Source organism: Ambystoma mexicanum, chromosome 8 (assembly GCF_040938575.1).
Source record: "Ambystoma mexicanum isolate Mex_15411 chromosome 8, UKY_AmexF1_1, whole genome shotgun sequence".
NCBI lineage: Eukaryota > Metazoa > Chordata > Amphibia > Caudata > Ambystomatidae > Ambystoma > Ambystoma mexicanum.
Window position 1 is genome coordinate 1,011,081,392 of NC_090929.1, and position 21,028 is coordinate 1,011,102,419.

General features: G+C 45.8%; 1 protein-coding gene across 1 annotated transcript in view; it reads right to left on the reverse strand.

Moving 5' to 3' along the window:
- Positions 1-21,028, reverse strand: part of LOC138472655 (mucin-5AC-like) — a 515,681-nt gene that overhangs the window by 14,570 nt on the left and 480,083 nt on the right. Inside the window, exon 12 of the mRNA XM_069610941.1 lies at positions 9,428-9,534. Coding sequence (XP_069467042.1) covers positions 9,428-9,534 — 107 coding nt within the window. The remainder of the gene's footprint in view (positions 1-9,427; positions 9,535-21,028) is intronic.

Sequence of the window (21,028 nt, forward strand, 5' to 3'; positions counted from 1 at the left end):
GGGATCCTATTTGTAATGTACATGTAACACTGCGTTTATATTTCCCAAAGTCTTGCTGTGTTTTTTTAAAGTGTATTTCTCTTGCCAAGTTCCACGATGCCAAGGACAATTGGCAGGGCTTTGCACAGATAAGGCAATGAAAGCTATTACAAGAATAACTGTATGTGCACTATGAAGTACAATGTGGGAATAAGTGTCTCTCTGTGTAATTTGCATATTTTAATTTTACGATTAAAAACAGATTAAATAAGTAACTTAGTCTCATGATATTTATTCTGCATTCAGTCCCTTTTATTTGACATGTATAAGGAGACAGAGGTGTGTGTGGTAAGAAATATCTCAAAGTAAAGAAGCCGTGGTGAGTTGTTTATCTAGAGAGATTGAATGAATGTGCAGTATTTCAATTGCATGCTTTTCCGTTTTTGAAACTCAGCCAAAAGGGAATTGTTTGGTATTGTACATAAGGTACCAGAGGAGGGCATGAGCCATATATCCAGAGTGTATCATGTCCAGTAATTTGTTTTTTGTATGGGACCCTCGTCAAAATAATTATTAGGCAGAATTCTTAAACCAGTCTGACCACTATACAAATACCCCAACAGGTTACCACAATATATTGAGAAGTATTATAAAATACCACCAAATACCACCATAATAAAAAAAATACCTTGAAGTAATAAATATAACCTCAAAATATATCCAACAACTGCTGTGCTGAATGAAGCAGTGAAGGTGGGGGTGGGGTGTTCATCTGGGTTTAAAGGGGATTAAAGTTTGACTTGACCAATGTTTTCACTGTTTATAAAGTTCAAAGTTAGGCATACACATGATAATGGTAATATGGTCAAAATGTGCTGTTTTTAGTTTCCCTACACATGTTAGATTAAGTGACCTACATGGGCTGAAATGTACATGGCGTGGTTAATCCTATTAAGATGCATAAAGTATTGGATTATGTAGAAACGACATACGGTTGGAATCCTGTTCCTACTGGAGTCTCATGCCAACTTTATGACTATACATAGCATGAGTCTCCTGTAGGAACAGGATGCCAACCTTATGTCCCAATTGCCGGCAAATGGGGAAACAATATATTTTATACATCATACTCCACACAGTCGAGAGGGGTCCTAATTATAGTTCATTGATGCCTAAGGGTCAAGCAAATGCGCAATTTGGTAGACCCAATGGGGTGTTATTGGATGGTATATGGTAGACTTAAGAGTGGGGAGATCCTAGTGGTGAATGCGTATGGCCCTAATATTGTGACCCCCAATTCTACTCCAATATTATTGACATGTGACAACCATTTCCAATGGTGCCGATACTATGGGGAGGGTGGTATTTTAACATGATATTGGATATGCTGGATTGTTCAGGCAAGAGACCAAGGAGATTGGCTAGAGCTGCCCGTACCTTGCTTGATGGCAAGGTAAGTCTACACCTACTTGATGCCTGGCTGGTGACACACCACAGTGATTGTGCATACATGTATTACTCTTCAGTGCATGATTAATCCTCTCGAATTGACCTCCGGTTCTCTCCCCTGTGCTCATCAGAGTGGTGTCTGCCGCAAGGATCCACTCTAGAACTTATTCAGACCACTCCCTCCCACATATTAATATGCCTGCCATGGGTCTGTCATCATTACCCTTTCAACAGATGGAGGTTCATCCCCCTAGCATTGCAAAATGTCTTCTTTGCATCCAATATCAATGACAACATACAATGGTTTTTTGCAACTAATACCGGGTCGGTGAAGGAGGCAGATACTTAATGTCAAGCTTTTAAGGTGTTCATTTGAGGAATAGCTATATCCACAGGATGCTGGGTTTTGAAATTAATTGATAAGGAGAGAGGTGAGAGTGAGGGAAAGATACAGAAATACAAATTAGAATACACGTCTAACCTGACAGTAGAGAAACTAAGAGAAATTAATGAGATGAAGACTGCATTCCAGGACAATGCAGATATAAATATCGAAGTACACCTGCTGCAGCTTGTTGCAATGGAGAAGGAGAGAGATCAGGTAAAATGCGTGCCTGGTGATGACAGACAGGGGCGATAGTGTAATCCCGTTTTTAAAGAATGGGGAAGCAGAGTGGTGTACACTGGCACTGAGATAAATAAGTCATTTACAGACTTCAATGCCAAACTATATGCCCGGCAGAAACACAAGCACTCAATCTGACATGCACAAATACCTCACTGAGCTTCCATTGAAGCAATCTTTGGAAGTTACCAAGTTACTGCTTGATCAACCCATAAATGTTGCAGAGATGGAGAAAGAGATTGGTTCTGACGGACTCAATTAAGAATTTTATAATGAATACAAATATATACTTAGTAAGCATCTGCTTGAGGTCTGGGAGGAATCGCTGGAGAGAAGTATACTCCCTTCTCTAAGCATGAAGCCATCATCACGTTGTAACTGAAGCCGAACTAAGCAATGGACGTTTGTGGTTACTACAATATTGTTCATATTGCAGAGAAATTCCTCTGTGGAACTGCCGGACTGTACCGCCTGCCTCAGATCCTCCATTATGCAAGCTATATGGTCATGGCTCCAATATGTGCTAATGGAGGACATGTACACAAATGGAGCATTTTTCACGATCCCAGATGCAATGCTTGGGTGTCCAGTGCATACTTGAAGCTCAACCCCTCCAAGTCCAAATTCCTACTCCTCGCCAACGATACCAAACACCCAGACATACAGATCCGGCTATCAACCATGAACCCTGAGGGCTGCACACCCGAGCTCACCTCCTGCGCCAAGTCCCTCGGGTTCCACATCGACAAACACCACTTCTTCAAGACACACATAGCTAAGAAATCTCAGACAGCTTAGTATCAGCTCTCCCTCCTGGGGAAAGTCAAGCTCTCCCTCCGGACAGCTTTGGATCCACGGTTCAAACACTGGTCCTATACAACCCCGATGGGGGCAATGCCCTCCTCGATGGCCTCCCATCATGCTTTCTTGTGACCCTGAGAAGTGTCCTACATGCGGCCGCACGCCTCATCAAGGATCTATGCAGATACGACCACATAACTCTGGCCCTCATTGACCTTCTCTGGCTCCCACGGCATGCACGAATCACCTTCAAGTCTAGCTGCATCATCTATAAGGCAGTCACCGTCAAGTCACCCAGCTGCCTCGTGGAGAAACTCAGCATCTCTGGCCGACAGCACACCACCAGAAGTGAGGACACTTGAAATCTGCCACTGAAAAAAGGAAAGGACCAGAAAATAAGCCTTCTCTGCCTAAACCACAGGACTATAGAACCTTCTCCCAGTCAGCATCAGACTTGTCCCCATGCTCCTACATTTCAGAAAAGAACTCAAGACCCCCCTCTTCAAGGAGTCTCTCATTCTCAACACCTAGGCCATCACGTCGCCCCTCACGCCACCTGACTCGCAAGAAGCCGTCCGCACCTCTCCTCCCTGTCACTATGTACAGCTGTACCCCTCCTCTGTGCCCCTCTGTTTCCTATCGCCTGCTCTATATCTGTTCTTTTGTATACCTCTGTAAGGCACTGTGTTGTCTATCTGTATTGTTGTACACCTCTGTAAAGCGCTCTGTTGCTTCTTGAAGCTAGGTCCATGCTCACTAAATACAATAATAATAATAATAACAATAATGATAATAATAATAATAATAATAATAAAAATAATAATAATATATCCCAATATCGCACTTAGATGTTGAGTTTACAGATAAAATTTGGCAGGCAATGTGTGTGTATCGATTAGGGAAGTATCCTTGAACTTGAAGTTCAGGATTATCCAGTTTTAAATACTTAATATATGGCACTTTACCCCAGCGAGGGTCCACCTGTTGTGTCGAGAATGTGAGGGTGTATGCACCAGGTGTGGTGTAGCCAAAGCAGATTATTAACATATGTTGTGGTCTCGCCCTCAATTGCAGAGATTTTGGAGGGACATGTGCTCTACTTTGGAGGCTACTACTGACGCTCATCTCCATCTCAAGCATATTACAACGTTGGACCCATGGCGTGGGCTGAGAACATCGAGGAAGCCTGGTCGTCATTGTCGTCGGGCTCCAGTTTGCATAAGGACATATGGCCACCATGCTTGCTAGGACGGATACGATAGAATGAAACATGATGAATGAAATGTATATTCTGTAGCATCTCATTGATACTGTGTACTCTCCATTGCATAACTCTTTTTTGTCTCTTCTGTATTCCTCTTATGCCAAGAACTATTATGTCTGCATTGCCAAGTATCCCAATAAAGTTTAATAAAATCTTGGGCAAGATCTTTGATTTGCGCTTGGCAAAGATTAACCAAAAGAACCAGATTTAGTTCATATCGGGCCGCTATATCTCTCATACTTTTAGTGAGCACATGTACACAAACCACTTGCAAAAAACTGTCATGGACCTGTCGCAGCTGTTAATATTAAGGCGGAAAAGGCCTTTGGCAGGGTGTGTTGGTGGTATCTTGGATAAGTGCTTTGGGAGCTACATTGTAGTGCAAATGTCCTTACGTTGTTTTGCACCGTGGATGGCAAGGCATGAGGTTGGGCCGCTGTGAATGGGACAGGGATGCACCTTATCCCTTGCTTTTTGATATATTATTACAAGCGGAAGCAATGACCATCTGGGGGGATGAGGGGATACGAGGTGTAGTCAGTGAGGATTGTATCTCTATGGTGACTTGGTCATAGATTACTTATAGGTCCTGATATTGGTCCCAGGGGAACGATTTAGGGGCTTATTTGATCTCCTGGGAGTGTTGGGAATTTCAAAGAAGAAGGCCTCAAAAAGAGAGGTTTTCACTTTTCCACAGCCTTGTCATGGTGGTCTATTCCCGATGATAAGGCAAGGCTGGGCAAAGAATGAGTTGAAATATTTGGGGATCTATATGACAAGGGACACCAGATGCCTTCTTGAGATTAATGTGCGTAAGAAATTGATAGAAGCTCAGCGTCACAAGTCTCTCCCCTTCTCACCTGTTTTTCCTGTTTGCTTGCAACCTTCTTTTGTGACTTCTAACGCACGGTTCAGGATTTATATAAGCCCGTGCACGGGTCTTCGGATTCCAGCGTGCTTCGTTCAGATTGTCCAGGACGGAACGAGGAAGGAACAATGTCCGCACACGGAGGCACGGAAGCCGTGACTCGAGTGCGGCGAACATCCAGGAAAGTTCAGTAAGTTTGAAGGATGAAAGGAAAGGAGGAGGAATCAAGGAACTGGGAATAGGGAATTCAGGAGAATAGCCCCGAGCGAACTCCGGCAGCACACGTCCAGCTGCAGCGAGCATTAGCGTTGAGACGCGCAGAGCCGCAGGGGTGTGTCTGTTTAGTAGTGCGCCGAGCGTGGAACGTAAAGGCTGGCAAGCTGCGTTTCATATTCGACGGCCATGTTGGGAGGGTTACTGCATTCAGTGCTCTATGATTCAGGGACCACGAGGTCAAAAAAGGGACATAGGCGACGGTTCATGACACTCGGGAAGCCCGTAGGAGACAGTCCAAAGGTAATTTTATTGGGGATTAAAAGGTGCAGTTAAAATTACATGTCTACTGTTAAGTATGCTTCCGAGATATCGTTGCGCAAGCGTCCTGAGGGAAATACACAAGGTGGGAAATAGCTTTTTGAGAGGTAGGGAGCTAGGCATAGTATGCCCATGAGTGTGCTGCAGTGTCCCACACATCTGGGTGGCTTCGGTTTTCTCTATGTTAGGTTTTATCATAGGGTCTACACATTATGTCTCCTATATCATTGGATTATTGGGGTGGGTCCACTCACTCGCCAAACTTGGTGGGCATTGAAAGGGGGGTCAAGGAGTCCTGTCCTTCTGGACTACATCCTCTTCAATCATTGCCAACCTCAACACACCCCTTCGTCTGCCATGTTATCTCCGAGTGAAAGAAAGGGAATGAGAATTGATGGGATACGGAACGTACTTGCCCACCAGTGATTCTAGTCTGGGGAATAATCCTGCTATCGAACATAACAACCAGAGTCTGAATTGGAAATCGGGCATAAGACTGATATCTTTAAGATTAAGCATGTGCTAGATAGGAGTATCCTGATGAACGTTGGGACCTTAGGGGTAAACACAATTTACAAGCTAGAGAGGACATGAGGTATTAACAACTATTTCCCTGTTTTTTAATATGTTCACTATCTTGGATGCCAGACTACAAGATCGGAGCCTCCTGCACTGTACCAGTTTTCTGTGTTACTCCCACGCACTGCCTCTATTATTTACCGACTGTTAACATCTAATTCCGCCTTTGAACCTTATGTCCTGTAGAAGGAACAATGGGAAAGTGGACTTGAGAAGTTACATCTCAGAGAGAGACTGGATAGCGATATGCACCAATGCAGTGAAGATGAAAGTGGACCCAGACCTCTGGTTTCCCAGCAGAGGACTGTGCCCTCCCTGTACTAGTCACCATAGAAGATGTGCAAATGCACAAACTGTCATCTGTATGAACGCTGGTCAGGCAGGTGACCCGGATGAACAACTTTATACATGTTCTGGAACTGTGGGAACATCCAGCCATTTTTAGAAGGCGTTCCCAGGTGGCGGGCGCTGGTTGTTAGCATGTTGTTGGAGCGATCACCACTGTTATGCGTTTTGTGTTTGTTCCCCCCAGGCTTCCATCTATCTTGTAACCTTGAGAAATGAATTCACAGGGTCCTGATTGTTACAAGAAACAAGTTTTGAGAAACAGCCAAAGTAATGACAAACCGAAACTTGAAGACTAGTTTCAGGGAACGGTTTCCTTCTGAGTTGAGGGAATAGCATGCTGGCTGAATATGATCAGATATTGTTTAATGTGGCAAATAGATCCGAGGCAGCGGGCCAATACCGCCCCATGTAATGCCCCTGGGGCCCCTAGTTACGTAGCGTAGCAAGGGTCTTAACGAGGCCCCGGGGGCATTACCGTGGGCGGTATAGGCCCGCCGCTGAGGGTCTTATAGCCATTAGTACCTCGGCTCGTTAGACCAGGGTACTAATGGCATTTTTTCTGTTCCGAAACGCTGCTGCGTTTCGAAACAGAAAAAAAAGAAAAAAAAGAAAAAGTTGAATAAAATGGCAGCTAGGAAAGGGAAAACGTAGTCCATTTTCCCTTTCCATGGTGGCCATCGGGAGCGGACGCGCTGGGAACAGAAGTGTTCCCAGCGCGTTCACTCCCGAGAAAAAGAAAAAAGAAGGTAAGTGGGCTTGGGAGGGCATGGAGGGAATAGTTTGCAGGGGAGGGGGGAGGAGGGGAAAAAAAACTTACCTGAGTCCCCTGCGGGGGACGAAGGCAGCCTCCAGCCTTGGGGAGGCTCGGAGCGGGTATTGCCCCGTTTCAAGCCTCCTCATTGGCTAAGGGGCTGCCACGCCCCCCGCAGGGAACAAAATCAGGCAAGTACGTGCGTCCAAGGGAATACCCTGTGGTATGGCTCGGAAAAGAGCCAATCCACGTGTATTATTTCCCATGGACAGCACATGCCGGGTACTAATTGACAGCATGTCTGATGTGGACGCCCCTTTTTTGTTTCTTCTCTCCCCCATATCTCCTCTGTGCTTTCCTCGCGTGTGCAGTCGTCCTTATGTGTATGACATGTTGATTATGGGATGGTGAAGGTATTTAAAAAATAAGGGCAAAAAAGCTGCAGTTTGAAGACTACACACATAGTCGCATATTTGTTTTACCTGTTTATACTGAATATGTAGCTGAAATGATTCTTGCAGAAAGGCAAATCATGGGGTAATACGTTTAGCTGCGGTTCTCCTCTCACTGCTTAATACATTGGAACTTAAAAACATGTTTACAACAAAACTGTGGGTTCTGTTCCTCTGGATTTCAAACCCCTTATAAATGCGCTGTAGGTACAAGGTTGGAAACATATTTTATTGCATGTGTGTGAACTTAGCCTTCAGATAAATCTCTGCCCAGAAGATGCACGGGAGTGTGAAACTTGTGCGCACAGGCCCTAGATGTTAACTTATTTGTTAAAGAAAACATTTGGAATCAATTAGCTATCTTGTTTGGCAAAGGAAGAATTTTGGATCGGTAATGTCCTATTCAAACATAGACATTTGTCTTGTTTGTTGAAAAATACGTTATATGTCATATGATATGATATGGCATTTACAACGCGCCTATACACAAGTGTTTCAAGTGGTGAAATTAACCCCACATTTGAAAGAGTCTCTAATTTGAAAACAGTAAGCTGCAAGTGCGGGTCAGTAATACATCGATGTCTACCAAACCCCTTTCCTGAATAAGCTCCGAGCATTTAATCCTTCATCCTTCTACAGTCTCCACTGCCTGGGCTGCGTAACTTCTGCACGAGGTGTATAGTGCAAAGCCTGCCAATTCTTGATCTCAGTCCATCCTTCATGCCAATGTGGGTGGGCGCGCTGGCTGGAGAAGGGGTGAGCAATGTCTCCCACATTTCAGCGGGTTGGCAGCAAACTGCCCCTACCATTTCCGTCGCCTGATACCCCGGAATTACCAGGATATTACAGGTGGCGGAAAGGGCGGTAAATCCCCATTCCATGGAGTCCCATAGGACTCCATGGTGGGGATTGACAGAATAAATACCGGTGCCAGTAATTCCTGCATTTATTTTGCCAGTAGCTCTTGGCTGGAGGTAAATCAGCGAACCCTCATTGTCAAATTTGACCAGATCGGCAAACCTGTAATGAGCCCCCTTATCTGCAGCTTATTTATTTATTTAAATGTGTGTTACGCGCCACACGCCCTTGGCCTCAGAGCGCACATAAAACAGACAGGGACGACGACAAAGATCAATGGACAGGCTGTGGGATCAGGCAGGATGAGGAGAGGAAGGGATTTAACCTGGATTAAGGTTGAACAGATACGTTTTAAACTTGATTCTAGGAAGTGAGTTCTGTTCCACCACGCATAAAAGGTACAATGCATGTTTGGTGATATAATGCTGATAACGAAACGTGCTGCCTTGTTGGCTAAGAATCTTTAAGGGACTTTAGTTATTTTCCAAAATTCTGTAGACATCACTAGTATATTATATTTCCATTTCAGACTCATACATTTTGTGTTTTTTTTTTATAAATAAGGGGTAGAGTGTCCGCTTTTTAGCTGGATGGGAGTAGCGTAAAGCTTTCCTCTCGTTATTGTGAGATTGTAATCGATGTCATGCTCAGCTTCTTTGGTGCTGTCTATGGGTGTGTGTGTTGTAAAGAGGGAGGTGTAATTGCGAAATGTCATGGGTCCACATTCTGGATGAGAATTAGTCACTGACTAGGTTTCTTGCACCACAGCCCGATTTAGATACATTCTAAGCATACACGATTCCCACATTCTGTATCAATGATCATCTCTGTGTGTTAGGAATGCAAATGCTTACTGCCCCTCCCCCCGCCCCCACACACACTTCCCAGCTTCTTACGCAATTCATAACTGAACACTAACCAGAGCAGAATTCGATTGGGCAGGTGAATCGCACCATGTAGTCTTGGCACGAGGTTCCGGCCCTCTGATTCTTGTTTATGCAAGCAAATCCGAATGTGGCATCATACCTGTGTAGAGACAGCAAGGAAAGAACATTAAATAAACAGCTCTCAGAGAAGCAATAGAGCACCTGATGCAGAATCCTATTGCCTTATTTTAGCCAAGATCACAGGTGTAAATCAGGGAAGGGTGAATTGGCTGGGATTCGATACAAATCTAGCTAAACAAATAGTTTGAATGGTACTATCCATGTGGATTTTAAACTAAAATAGTTAAAAGGTTTGAAAGTCCATTTCAACAGCTCGGCTAGATAAGAGTACTTGGCTCAAATGCACAATAAGCAAAGGTTTCTGTTTTCATTTCATTGCATCTGATTGTAATGCATTTTGATGACAATTTTTTGATGTTACGTCTTTATTCAGCTCCAATTGATTAGAATTTGATTCAAACCAAAGTTACCAACAGATGCCTATCGTTTAAACTGGTTCAAGACAGTTCAGGTTGCAAATGAGGTGAATCTGGCATGTTAGAGCTCTGCTGGAATCCCCTCCCGAGTTCATTAGTGCTTTCCAGATAAATACTCTCACTTCAACTATGCAGATAGGATAGCCGAAGCAAACGACTGCCCCGTCTTGGCCGTGATGATGCCGGCTGTGCTGCATTCTGCTAACCACTGGAAACAGGAAAGTCCACAAATCCTTCATCTGTACACCAAAGTATCATGACTCTGGCAATATATGGTAAAAGTGACATTTTACCATACCACAGAATTAGGAGTCGGTGCTAATTCCTCCGGTGGAATTACCACGGGTGGAAAAAGCACAGGTGGAATTAGTACCAACACATGGCGGAATTAGACCCTGCAATGGATCATGGTATTTCTGCCATATTACAAGTTGAAATACTGCAGAAATACTGCCAAAATTGGGTGGTAATTCGACCAAGAACACAGTGCAGTTACCTCCACCTAAAAGGTGGAGGTAAATGCATACAGGTGATGAACATTAAGACAGCGGTGCACCCAATCCACTGAGGGATGGTACATAAGGCCCACACCTTCCCCAAACACACTTCCCAACACCAAGTTGCCACTATCTGTTGCCAATTGGGACATGCAGCTGCTCCTGCTCTGCATTGAGCTGCACAGGGTGGAAGAGCAGCACAGGGTAGAGGGCACAGGGAGTAGGAGGAGGAGACTCCATGCAAGGCGAGCGCCCATACCCAGCGGCACACTGAGCACTCGGGCCATTCGGCCCTGGGCTGAATGAGATGAGAGTCATGTGGGCTGTTTTCTACAAGTAGCACTGGGGAACGTTAGAATGCCCACCATGTTATATCCATCCTTGTTGATGTCACTGTGAGTGTTTAAAACTACTTCACTTATTTTCACTGCGCTTAGCTCCAGGCACTTCAAGCGCAATGTTTGATGGTGAGGCGTGATAGAACAGGCAAGTTACTTTTCCTGGGTCATTATTTGGCTGTATTGTTTATTAAATGCAAATCTATAATCATTACCAGTGGCAACTAATAGAATGCCTTCGTTCTGGTTCCACACAATAAGCACAAGGTTGTGTGTTGTTACCGCTTTTCTTTTCTTTACAAAGAACAAAATGAATGTTATCTGATTTCCAAAGTGTTTGCACAAAATGTTCAAACCAGCAAACACCATCGACCTTTCACAACCTCCATAAGCAGCGTATTATCAAGATTGAGAATTGTTGCGATTCACGAAGGTGGCCCACTTTTTTGGGGGCGCCCAGGCCTATTTCTTGTCCCAGTCCAGTAAGGGCCATACCCCGGATCAGACCCTCATCATGGACCTGACTGACAATCAGGAAATCACCCTAAACCTGCAGAACAGGGAGACCATTGCTGAGCTGCTAGAGAGCAGGATCCACATTAGAACAGTCTTACCCCTGCTCCTGAAGCTTGTGTCTGTCCTACATTTCTTGGCAACTGGCACCTTCCAGCACACCGCGGGCATGCTGCATGGCATTTCCCAGCCCACATTTTCTAATGTGCTTGTGCAGGTGCTGGAAGCACTCATGCACTGTGTCTCCCAGCACATCTAACAGCCCACCACCCCAGCACAGGAGAAGGCCAAGAAGGCACGCTATTATGCAGCAGCCTGCATGCCCAACGTGATTGCCACTCAGGACTGTACCCGGGTGGCGTTGGTGGCTGGCGTGGCATCTGAAGAGATATATTGCAACCGGAAGCCGTATCACATCCTGAATGCCCAGGTTACCTGCAATCCTGACCGTCTCATTACACACTGATGTGTCTGCTTCCCTGGTTCCAAACCGCAATGCCATGGTCCTGCGGGATGTGTGAATTGGCACAGAGTGCAACACAGATATTGGGTGAGCACAAGTGCCAACACACAAACTGATCTCGCTGCACCAGTGAAATGCCAGCTGAAGGGGTGGGACATTCCCACACTTGAACAATGCATGTCCTGTCAAGGCCTTGTAATGCAGAACCTGCCCTCTCACCCAGCATCTGACAGCCAACAACCCACAAGACTAGGACAGGCTTGACAATGCAGTAATATGTTACAAATGTATATTGCCCCAACAGGCAAGCAACATACACACAGGAGTACGGGAACCACAATGCAACATTATACATCCATATACATGGAAGGAGACAATTCAACACTGTATACATTCAGTGCAACACTGGAAGAAAGTAATGGCATGTACTCAGGTAACCATGTATATGAAGTCATCATGGAATAAACACAGAAAACACAAACCTGCACAAGTACAACTAACCACCCAGAAACGCACAGGCCCATCAGAGGCACATTGGAATTCTACCATGCCATTTACAGCCAATGAAAGTGAAGAGTGCTGGATGTGAGCTGTTTGCATGGTGTTACACGACAATGCAAATGTTCCCCCCATAGTGAATAGCGCCACATTCAAGTACTGTGATGGCAAATCATGTTGTGACAATATTAGTAAAATGCATGCACAGAGTGTCTATCAATATGCCATTGGAAAAGACAACACATCCATAATGCTCTGTGAATGACACCTATTACCTTTGCCCCTGCAGGTGACTTTGGATACCCCAGCTACTATGGCTGGAGACACCCGTGCGGAATACACAGATGCCACAGGAGCTGGCCAACAACGAGGAACACATCCATACCAGGCTGTGCACTGAGCGGACCTTTGACCTGTTGCAGGGTTGTTTCCGGTGTCTACCCCAGACCGGAAGGGCCTTGATTTACAGGGCAGTGAAGGTTGGACAAAGTGTACCTTCCTGTGCCATGCTGCAAAACTTTTGCCTCTGGCCGAATGCCCCCCTAACCCCTGATAAGGATATGCCAACCCCAGAAGAGAAGGACTCACTACCTGCGGGTTCTGTTCTGCCATGCAGTGAGCGGGAAGAGGGCAGTGATGGTCGTCTAGTTCGGCATTAACTCATAGACAATTATTTTTAGAACATTGATATCAACATGCTACACACCTCTGTATATAGCCACATAATAAATGAAACACAAGCATACAGTGAGACATGGCCTAGCATTGCTTCAAGTGAGCTAGTATTTAATTATTTGTATTTTGTATTTATTTATATAGCGCTTTACACCAAAGCGCTGCACATTATAACAACAAGATACATGAGAAATAACATTCTAACAGTAACAGTAGAAGCAATTAACAAATTGAGAATCAGGCCAACAAAACAATAAGTAGAGCAATTAGCTGGAGGAGAGAAGAAGAGGAGTGCAGTAGAAATGAGAGGGAGAGGGGGGAGGGGAAGAGGGGGAAGGGAAAGGAAGGGGAGAGGGGAGAGATAGGGAGGATGGAGGGGGTAAGGAGAAGACCAAGGAGATAAGGCAAGGAGGGAGGGGACTAGGAAGGGGGAGGGGTTTCAAGGGGGGAATGGAGGAGGAGAGATTTGAGGGAAGTTCGGAATGAGGAAAAGGTGGAAATAGAGCAGAGTGAGAGAGGTAAGGCGTTCTAGTGAAGGGGGGCAAGGAGATGGAAGGAGCGGAAGCGGGATGAGGAGCAAGGGGAAGGAGGAACAGTGAGACGGATGTGGTCAGCTGAGCGAAGGGAGCGGGAGGGAATGTAGAACGAGAGGAGGGAGGCGAGATAAGGGGTAGCAAGACCGTGGAGAGATTTAAAGACTAGGCAGAGAAATTGAAATTTGAGATGGGAGTGAAAGGGAAGCCAGCCTAGGGAGGAAAGGGAAGCAGAGATGAAGTCACGGGGGGAGAGGAGACAGAGGAGACAATAATGAAATGTGAAAACACCCTCCACACCCACCTGCTCTCTCCTCAAAACACCATCCCCATCACATCCTCCACACCCACCTCCCCCTCCCTAAAACACCATCCCCAACACTACTACCCAAACACGTCCACCTCCCTAAGACACCATTCCCAACGCACCCTCCCCACCCACCTCCTTTGTGACTGTGAACAAAATGTGCATAGTGAATGTTACTTCCGATGCCTCTTGGACTTGACAGCCAGCTCCTGCAACTTAGGGGTCAGATGACACAAGGAGTGGTGCCTTGGGGTGCTGGACAGTGATCCCTCTGTGGGGGTGACAGAGGTGGAGGACTCAGACCCTTGGCCCCAAATGTGCAGCAGAGTAAGCCTTTTCCTGTGACATGTTATGACTGCTATTGTGTCAGGATGGCAACAGTAAATGGGAGATTGAGAGTGGATTGTGTTTTTCAAGATGGCCGCCACCGTGCATCCCGCTCCCGTGATGAAACTATTTCCACAAGTGCTAATTTTGCCCCTACTAGCAATGAATGGATCGGTGGTAACAGTAATTCAGACGACTCTGGGCCAATTTCCTGCCAGATACTCATTTTTGGCAGTAACTCTGCCAGACGGAATTACTGTTACCGCCATCGGTGTGTGCCCAATCCCACAAAGTCTGAATATGGTGGTAATTCTGCTGTACACCACAGTGGCAACAGAAATTCCTCCGTCCATCTCATAATGAATCTCTTTATCTTTTGTCCTGAGGAATGGGTTACGCATTACCAGAGACTGCCTCAGTCTGCTTAGGATTTGGAGTACCATCCCCCGTCCTTCCCAGAACACAGTACATCCGTAAATTAGTTAAATGATTTTTGGATTGGATTTCCTGCAACATAAATGTACAGCATCTTTGCCAATTGCTTTGGGATACAAATGTCCTGCCTTGCAACAGTCAGTGCAGCTATAGAGACCATATTTTTGGCATTGCAGTAGCTGTTGCAGCCATAGGGAGAACATTATCTGCATTGTAGCAGTCGGTGCACCCATAGGGACCAAATTCCTTGCATAACAGCAGTCAGTGCAGCCATAGAGAACACATTCTCTGCATTGCAACATTCAGTGTAACCATTGGGAGCACATTCTATGCATTGCAGCAGTCATAGGGAGCACATTCTCTGCCTTCCAACACGTAGTGCAGCCTTAGGGAGCATATGCCTTGCATTCCAGAAGTCAGTCCAACCACTAGTGACAAAATGATCTGCATTTCACCAGTCATTACAGCGATAGGGAGCAAATCCCCTGCATTGCAGCAGTCAGTACAGCCATAGGGCGCAAATTCTCTGTATCTCAGCACTCAGTGCAGACTTAGGGAGCACATGTCCCGCATCCCAGCAGACAGTGCAGCCATTGGGAGCAAAGTCCTTGCTTTGCAGCAGTTAGTGCAGCATACATGTATTGCCATGCTAGGCTGAAATCATGGCCATCCCCACATGTATGGCATAGGTATCGCCTGCCAAGGCATGGCCCTGGCCATGTTGGTCAGGGTCAGCTCAAGCAAGTGCACTAGAGGGGGAACCTCACTGAGGAATGCAATATGATGGATAGCCTACTTGGGGGCCTCTTTGAAAGGTCATAGCACAGAGAAGACATTAGGCAGCATCTGCCACTGACACATTGTCAAAAATACCCTATCTAGACCTCTGCTGTCTGTGTTGCAATGATCTGTGGGAGCAATCCACTGCTCACACAGCGTGTACAATATGTGCAGAGTAGAGTTACAGCAGGTGGCCATTTTAGGTCTTCAACAAAAGTCAAAAGTGTGGAGCACAGGCTAAATATTGCTGATAAAGCATGTGACCATGAGGTGAAGGACATGAGCAGAGGATGTGTCTTATCCTGTCAACTCATAAGGCGGCAAGGGCAATTGACCCGTTGTCTGCTGCGACAAATCCCAAAAGCAAATGACTCATCCTTAGCCTTATTGTTTCCACCTCCTCCACCTTCTGCCCAATGTTAACTCCTCTCTGGCTTCTGCTCTGAAACACTTGAATCCACAACGTTGCCTGTGCCGATCTGCATACACTTGCTGCCCCCTTGCATTGTCTTCAACCTCTTTTGGCTGGTAGATGAAGGAAGGGTCACCCCATGGGCGTTGATGGCCATATAGTTAATGCTTTGAACACTGGTCCACATTCCCATGGTGAAGTGGATTTTTACTCTCACAGACTGTTGAAGTACCCTTCCCACTGTAGTCATAAACCTGTCATCAAATTCTGGTTTCACCTTGCAAGAGAAAGTAAGGTGATTTCCTGCAGTGATGAACCTTTCCCATAAGCTGCCGCAATCCACGGTTTTCCACAAAAGAATAGGGCAAGAGTTATACAGCGCATGAAAGATACCTCAGCGCATGAATGTACCTCGGTGCTTAAAGAGCGGCGAGCCTGCCAGGGCCCCCCAGTCCAACCACACAACGGGAGGACACATTATCCCACCACTGCCGCAGCTGCGTTGCGAGATGCGCCCACCATCAAGTCAGGCAAGTTGACAGAAGTGCCAGCCAGCCACCCACAGCTTCTCTGTGGCTGGCCGGCACTTCTGTAAGTCACTGTAACTTCCTCTGGTGACCCCTTGCCTGAGGAGTCACCAGAGGAAGTTACTGTCCTTTAGTTCCCCCCCCTCCCCATGTCACTGAGGCGTCTTGAACCCTCGCCGAACCTGGCGACTTGCGTGACATATTTCTAGATTTATAAAAGATGGCTTGAAAAGTATACACAATTCAAGCCATCTTTTATAAAGCATTGCCGACGGACAAAGACGCCTCAGGCTTTGTCCGTCGTCAAAGCTTTATAAAAGATGGATTGAATTGTGTACTTTTCAAGCCATCTTTTATAACCATAGAAATGTGTTACATGCGTGAAAAGTACACAAACCATAGGAAAGCACGCAAACAAATATGTAAAAGTAAGCATTTATTTATTTATGTGCGTACCTTACTATGTTTTGTATACTTACTTTTCAAATCATCTTTCATAAACATAGAAATATGTAACATATTTCTATATTTGAAAAAGATGGCTTGCAAAATACACAAACCATAGTTAGCTGCTGTTTGCGTATCTTACTATGGTGTGTGTACTTTTCAGGCCACGCCCATCATGCAACACCCGCCCCCAAATCAAACCACCCCCTCAATGTCTTACCCCACTTAAAGCCCTGATGTACCTGATGCAGGGATCTGTGTCTAACTTGCAGGTGACATGGTCCAGTTCCAGTTAAATTGCTTGGTGGTTAATGGTGGCTGCAGCAGTCAACATATAAACCACTGGACAAAGTTCCAAACCTGAGTGGGTCGGGTAGCCCAGACGTAAGTCCCAAGCCTGCTAGGCCCAAAGAGCCAAGCAACCCCTTGCTGCTGATGCCCAATGAGGCCGAAATAAGTCTGAGGTTGCTTGTGGTCTCCTGCAGAAGGGATGTGACCAAGCAGTTTGGGCTGGACTGTCCCTTTTGGGGTGTAATGTCTTGGGAGGCTGAAGAACGATGATCTGGAGGGTTGCCTAGAGCAATTCAAGAGTTTAAGATGAATTCTAAACTTTCCAGTCATCACCTATTTTGTTTTCCAAATCGTGTAAGACAGCACAGTGGGATAGCGTGCCTGCTCCAGAGATCTGCAACCTGTTGATACACATTTGAATTCCTGCAGGGCCAACGCAAACGTTCACCCTTTTAATGTTGACAAAACAAATACCTTTGTACTGGGTAAAAGTGATACCTGTGACTAAATTATTTGCATAGACAAGGTTTGGAGTATTTTAATTAAAACATTACTGAGATTTCTTTTTAATGAACAATGCTGCATTCTCTTGCGGCTGAAAAACCATGCCCCTGGCGTTAATTACAGTGTTGAAAAGGGGCACATTTACATAATGGAGCCCAGCAGCTACCAGTTCACAATTCTAATGCTTTGGGCACAATGCACAGCAACTCCTTTCCCCATTACGCCCAAAACAACAGAAGGAGAGCTATACGTGTGCTTCTGCTCTCTATGTAATTCACGCCCCCACAACACACAAGCACTACCTTCCCCCCCAAAACAGAAACATACACCAAAGTCAAAGAGGACCATCTGCAAACTCGATTCCCTTTCTCTCCTGTTATCACAGGAACAACAATGAATTACACTTTTAAGAGTTTTCCTTTGGCCCTCTAAGTATCGGTTTATTAAAATAAATAAATACAAGAATAGCTAAATCACAGTTTTGCCTCCCCAGGCCTCCCAATCACTAAGTTCTGTGTGTGTCTGCTGGCGGCGCTGGAAATGTCATCAGCTCACCTATGGGTGTAATCAGACCTTTCTCATTCAAGGACCCATTGGGGCCAGATGTGGAAGCATGGGGCAGGACCCAAGGGAACCCTTCAGAGGTCGAGTGAACACATTGATGTCAAAGCCTCTCCTCCACTTCACCACCAGTTATTCGTTCTGTGTCGCTGGCCTTTCCTCAGTTACTTGGGACATGCTAGAGACAAAAAGGAAAACTGCACTTCTAGTAAGCTTTTTAGGACCATGCCTTCTTGCCTTTTCTTTCTCTGAATACTTTTAACAAACATGTGAGCTGTCACCAAGGGAAAGGGAACAATATTGACAATGCCTCCTTAAATGAATGTGTTTATTTCATACATTTATTTTCCAATTTGATAAAAAAAATTGAACAAAAATCCACTGTTGGGCTCCCGCTTCCTCCGAATACAAAGTAAACCATTTGGTACAGACCTCCTTTGCAGTTACATTTCCTCAGGGACGTCATTTCACCAAAATGCCAGGGGTAGCGGAAGTGACATCACACAACCCTTGACCTCTGATGACATCACAGGAAGTGATGTCATTTGACCCCGCCCCAAAGTGACATGTCGGGAAGCGAAGGAATACAACCTTTCACCCCTCGACAAAACAGAAAGTGGCATCACATAGCATTGTTTCTAAGTACACTACGAAAAATATGTTACGATATCACTGTAAAGTGATATACATTTCATACGAGAATGGATCACCATATGTATTGTTAATATCAGTGCGTATAGCCCCATATTACCAAATCACTGTGAATGCAAGCAGACGTCCAAGACCAAACAATAATGATGTGTTATTATATAGCACTTACGCTTAAGCGCTTCATATACAACAAATATACATACAATAGCACCCAAACTGTGTTGGTATGCAATTATTAATCTCAGCTGGATGAAAGGCTGAGCTGACCTTGCTGGGAGTCGAACCTGCAGATCACACACACATTGCAGCAGCCAGCGCTCAACCTACTGAGCTATCTTACCAGCTATAGCTAGCATAAAACCAGCCACTCCAGAAACAAACAGCCATATGCTGCTGGCCACAGCCCATGAGCCTCAATTAAAATAAAAAATAAAAAGATATATATTTTTTTTGGGGTAGCAAGGGAGACCTCAGGGGTCGCAGTTGCGACCCCTGGCAACGCCTAAATGACGTCCATGCATTTCCTCTATTTTTTCCCCAAAGAATCCAGACTTTCCTGGCGATGTACGGCTTATAAAGGAGAGGGAGGCAGATTTGGACAGTTAGAAAAATCCATAAGGACCAGCAACCCTATCAGAATGTGACTGGGACACTTTGCCCGGGCCTAGTAGGATTCACTTTTAGGGAGGCCTATTAGCTGCAACGAGAGGGAAGATGGCAGGGAAGAGGTGGATAGTGGGGATAGAAAGGCGATTGAAGAAAGGAGGAAAGAATAGAAAGGCGATTGAAGAAAGGAGGAAAGATGAAGAAGAGAGATAAGAGGAGTTGAAACAGAGACGAGAGAAAGTTATAGGGAAAGGTCAAAAGAGGAAAGGGGAGGACACAGAGAAAATAAAATCAGAGGAGAGAGGAAACAAGATGCGAGGATAGACGAGGAATGGAAACGCTTGAAGCTGTGAGGAGTGGTTGAAGACGTCTCCACATAAGAGGTGAGAGTGTGGAGAGAGAGAAAAACAAATAAAGTGGGAAGTAGAAAGGAGATAGGGAGAAAAGACACTGGCCCTCATTACGACCCTGGCGGAAATCGAAAAACGATGGCGGAAATGCAATACCGCCATCGAATAGCGCTCGGTGCGATTATGACCCGTCACCGTAAAGTACGATGCCATTAGCGACACAGTAGTGAACGCCAACGCTAACTGCACCAAGTACGCGCGCGCGCGCCATGCCAAACCGTAATTAGCACCATGGCGCAAGGGTACGCGAATTCCGACCCTAGCGGACATGTACTTAACGCCATCAAGCACGGCGGAAAGTACCATTCCGCCATGGTGAGAAGTACGGCATCGCGAATCAACCGTAAACGGCCCCACTGAGTGCCTGTACACCGCTCCCTGGCCACATAGTACAACTCCCCGTAGGTGCAACGAAGTCACAATGCAACCAGTGAAATGTACAAGTCACCCATGCATGCCAACGAACAAAAGAATCACAAGAGGGGCCAATGGGAGCTGCAGGGCACAGATGGCACGAATACAGAAGCCATACCAATGGACATGACCTCAGTCTCCCACCAAGAAACGCACGCAAACACAGGCACCTGTGACCAGCAATATTCCGATAATCACATCATTCCACCAATCCACCTGGCTGACCGGCATCTGTTACACAAAACCTAATCCCCCGCCCCTGAGCATGACATCATTCAAACAGTCATATTGGCAGCCCTCACCCCTGACCTCACTGGGCTTCGTAGGCAAACGCGCCCAGCACAGTACCACGCAACTATACTCCGAAGCTGGAACCCAATGCAGATCTCCTCACAATACATCGCTCCCCAAATAGGAATATGCCACATCACTTGCAAAGAAGAACGCTACACGGCCCATATCAGAATAGAAATTTAATGCACAACAAATTCACCAAGCCCATACAGCCATTAGGCCATGAACTCCAAAACACATTTCACCATTGTGGGCTGCATCCGCAATAAATGACCAGCTACTTCTTGTGTGACGCCCTGTTCCTTCATGGTACACAGGGGCTACATTCTCGTACGAAAAGGCAACATGGAAGCGCCTAGAACCGCAGGGCCGTCCCAATAGGGAGGCACTAGTCCAGCTGAAAGGCCGAAATGTTGCTCCGAGCCACTAGTACTGCGTAAGGGCATGTGGCCCATTGGCGATCGTCCCATAAGATCGTAATGCTGCTCCACTGATTAACACGAAGCAGCAGGTGTCGGGAGTAAAACCCATCTGCAGGAGTGGCATACAGATGGCAGTGGCAAAAGGGGAGGAGATACCTGTCAACCAAAAGAAAAGAAAAAGAATAGAATGGC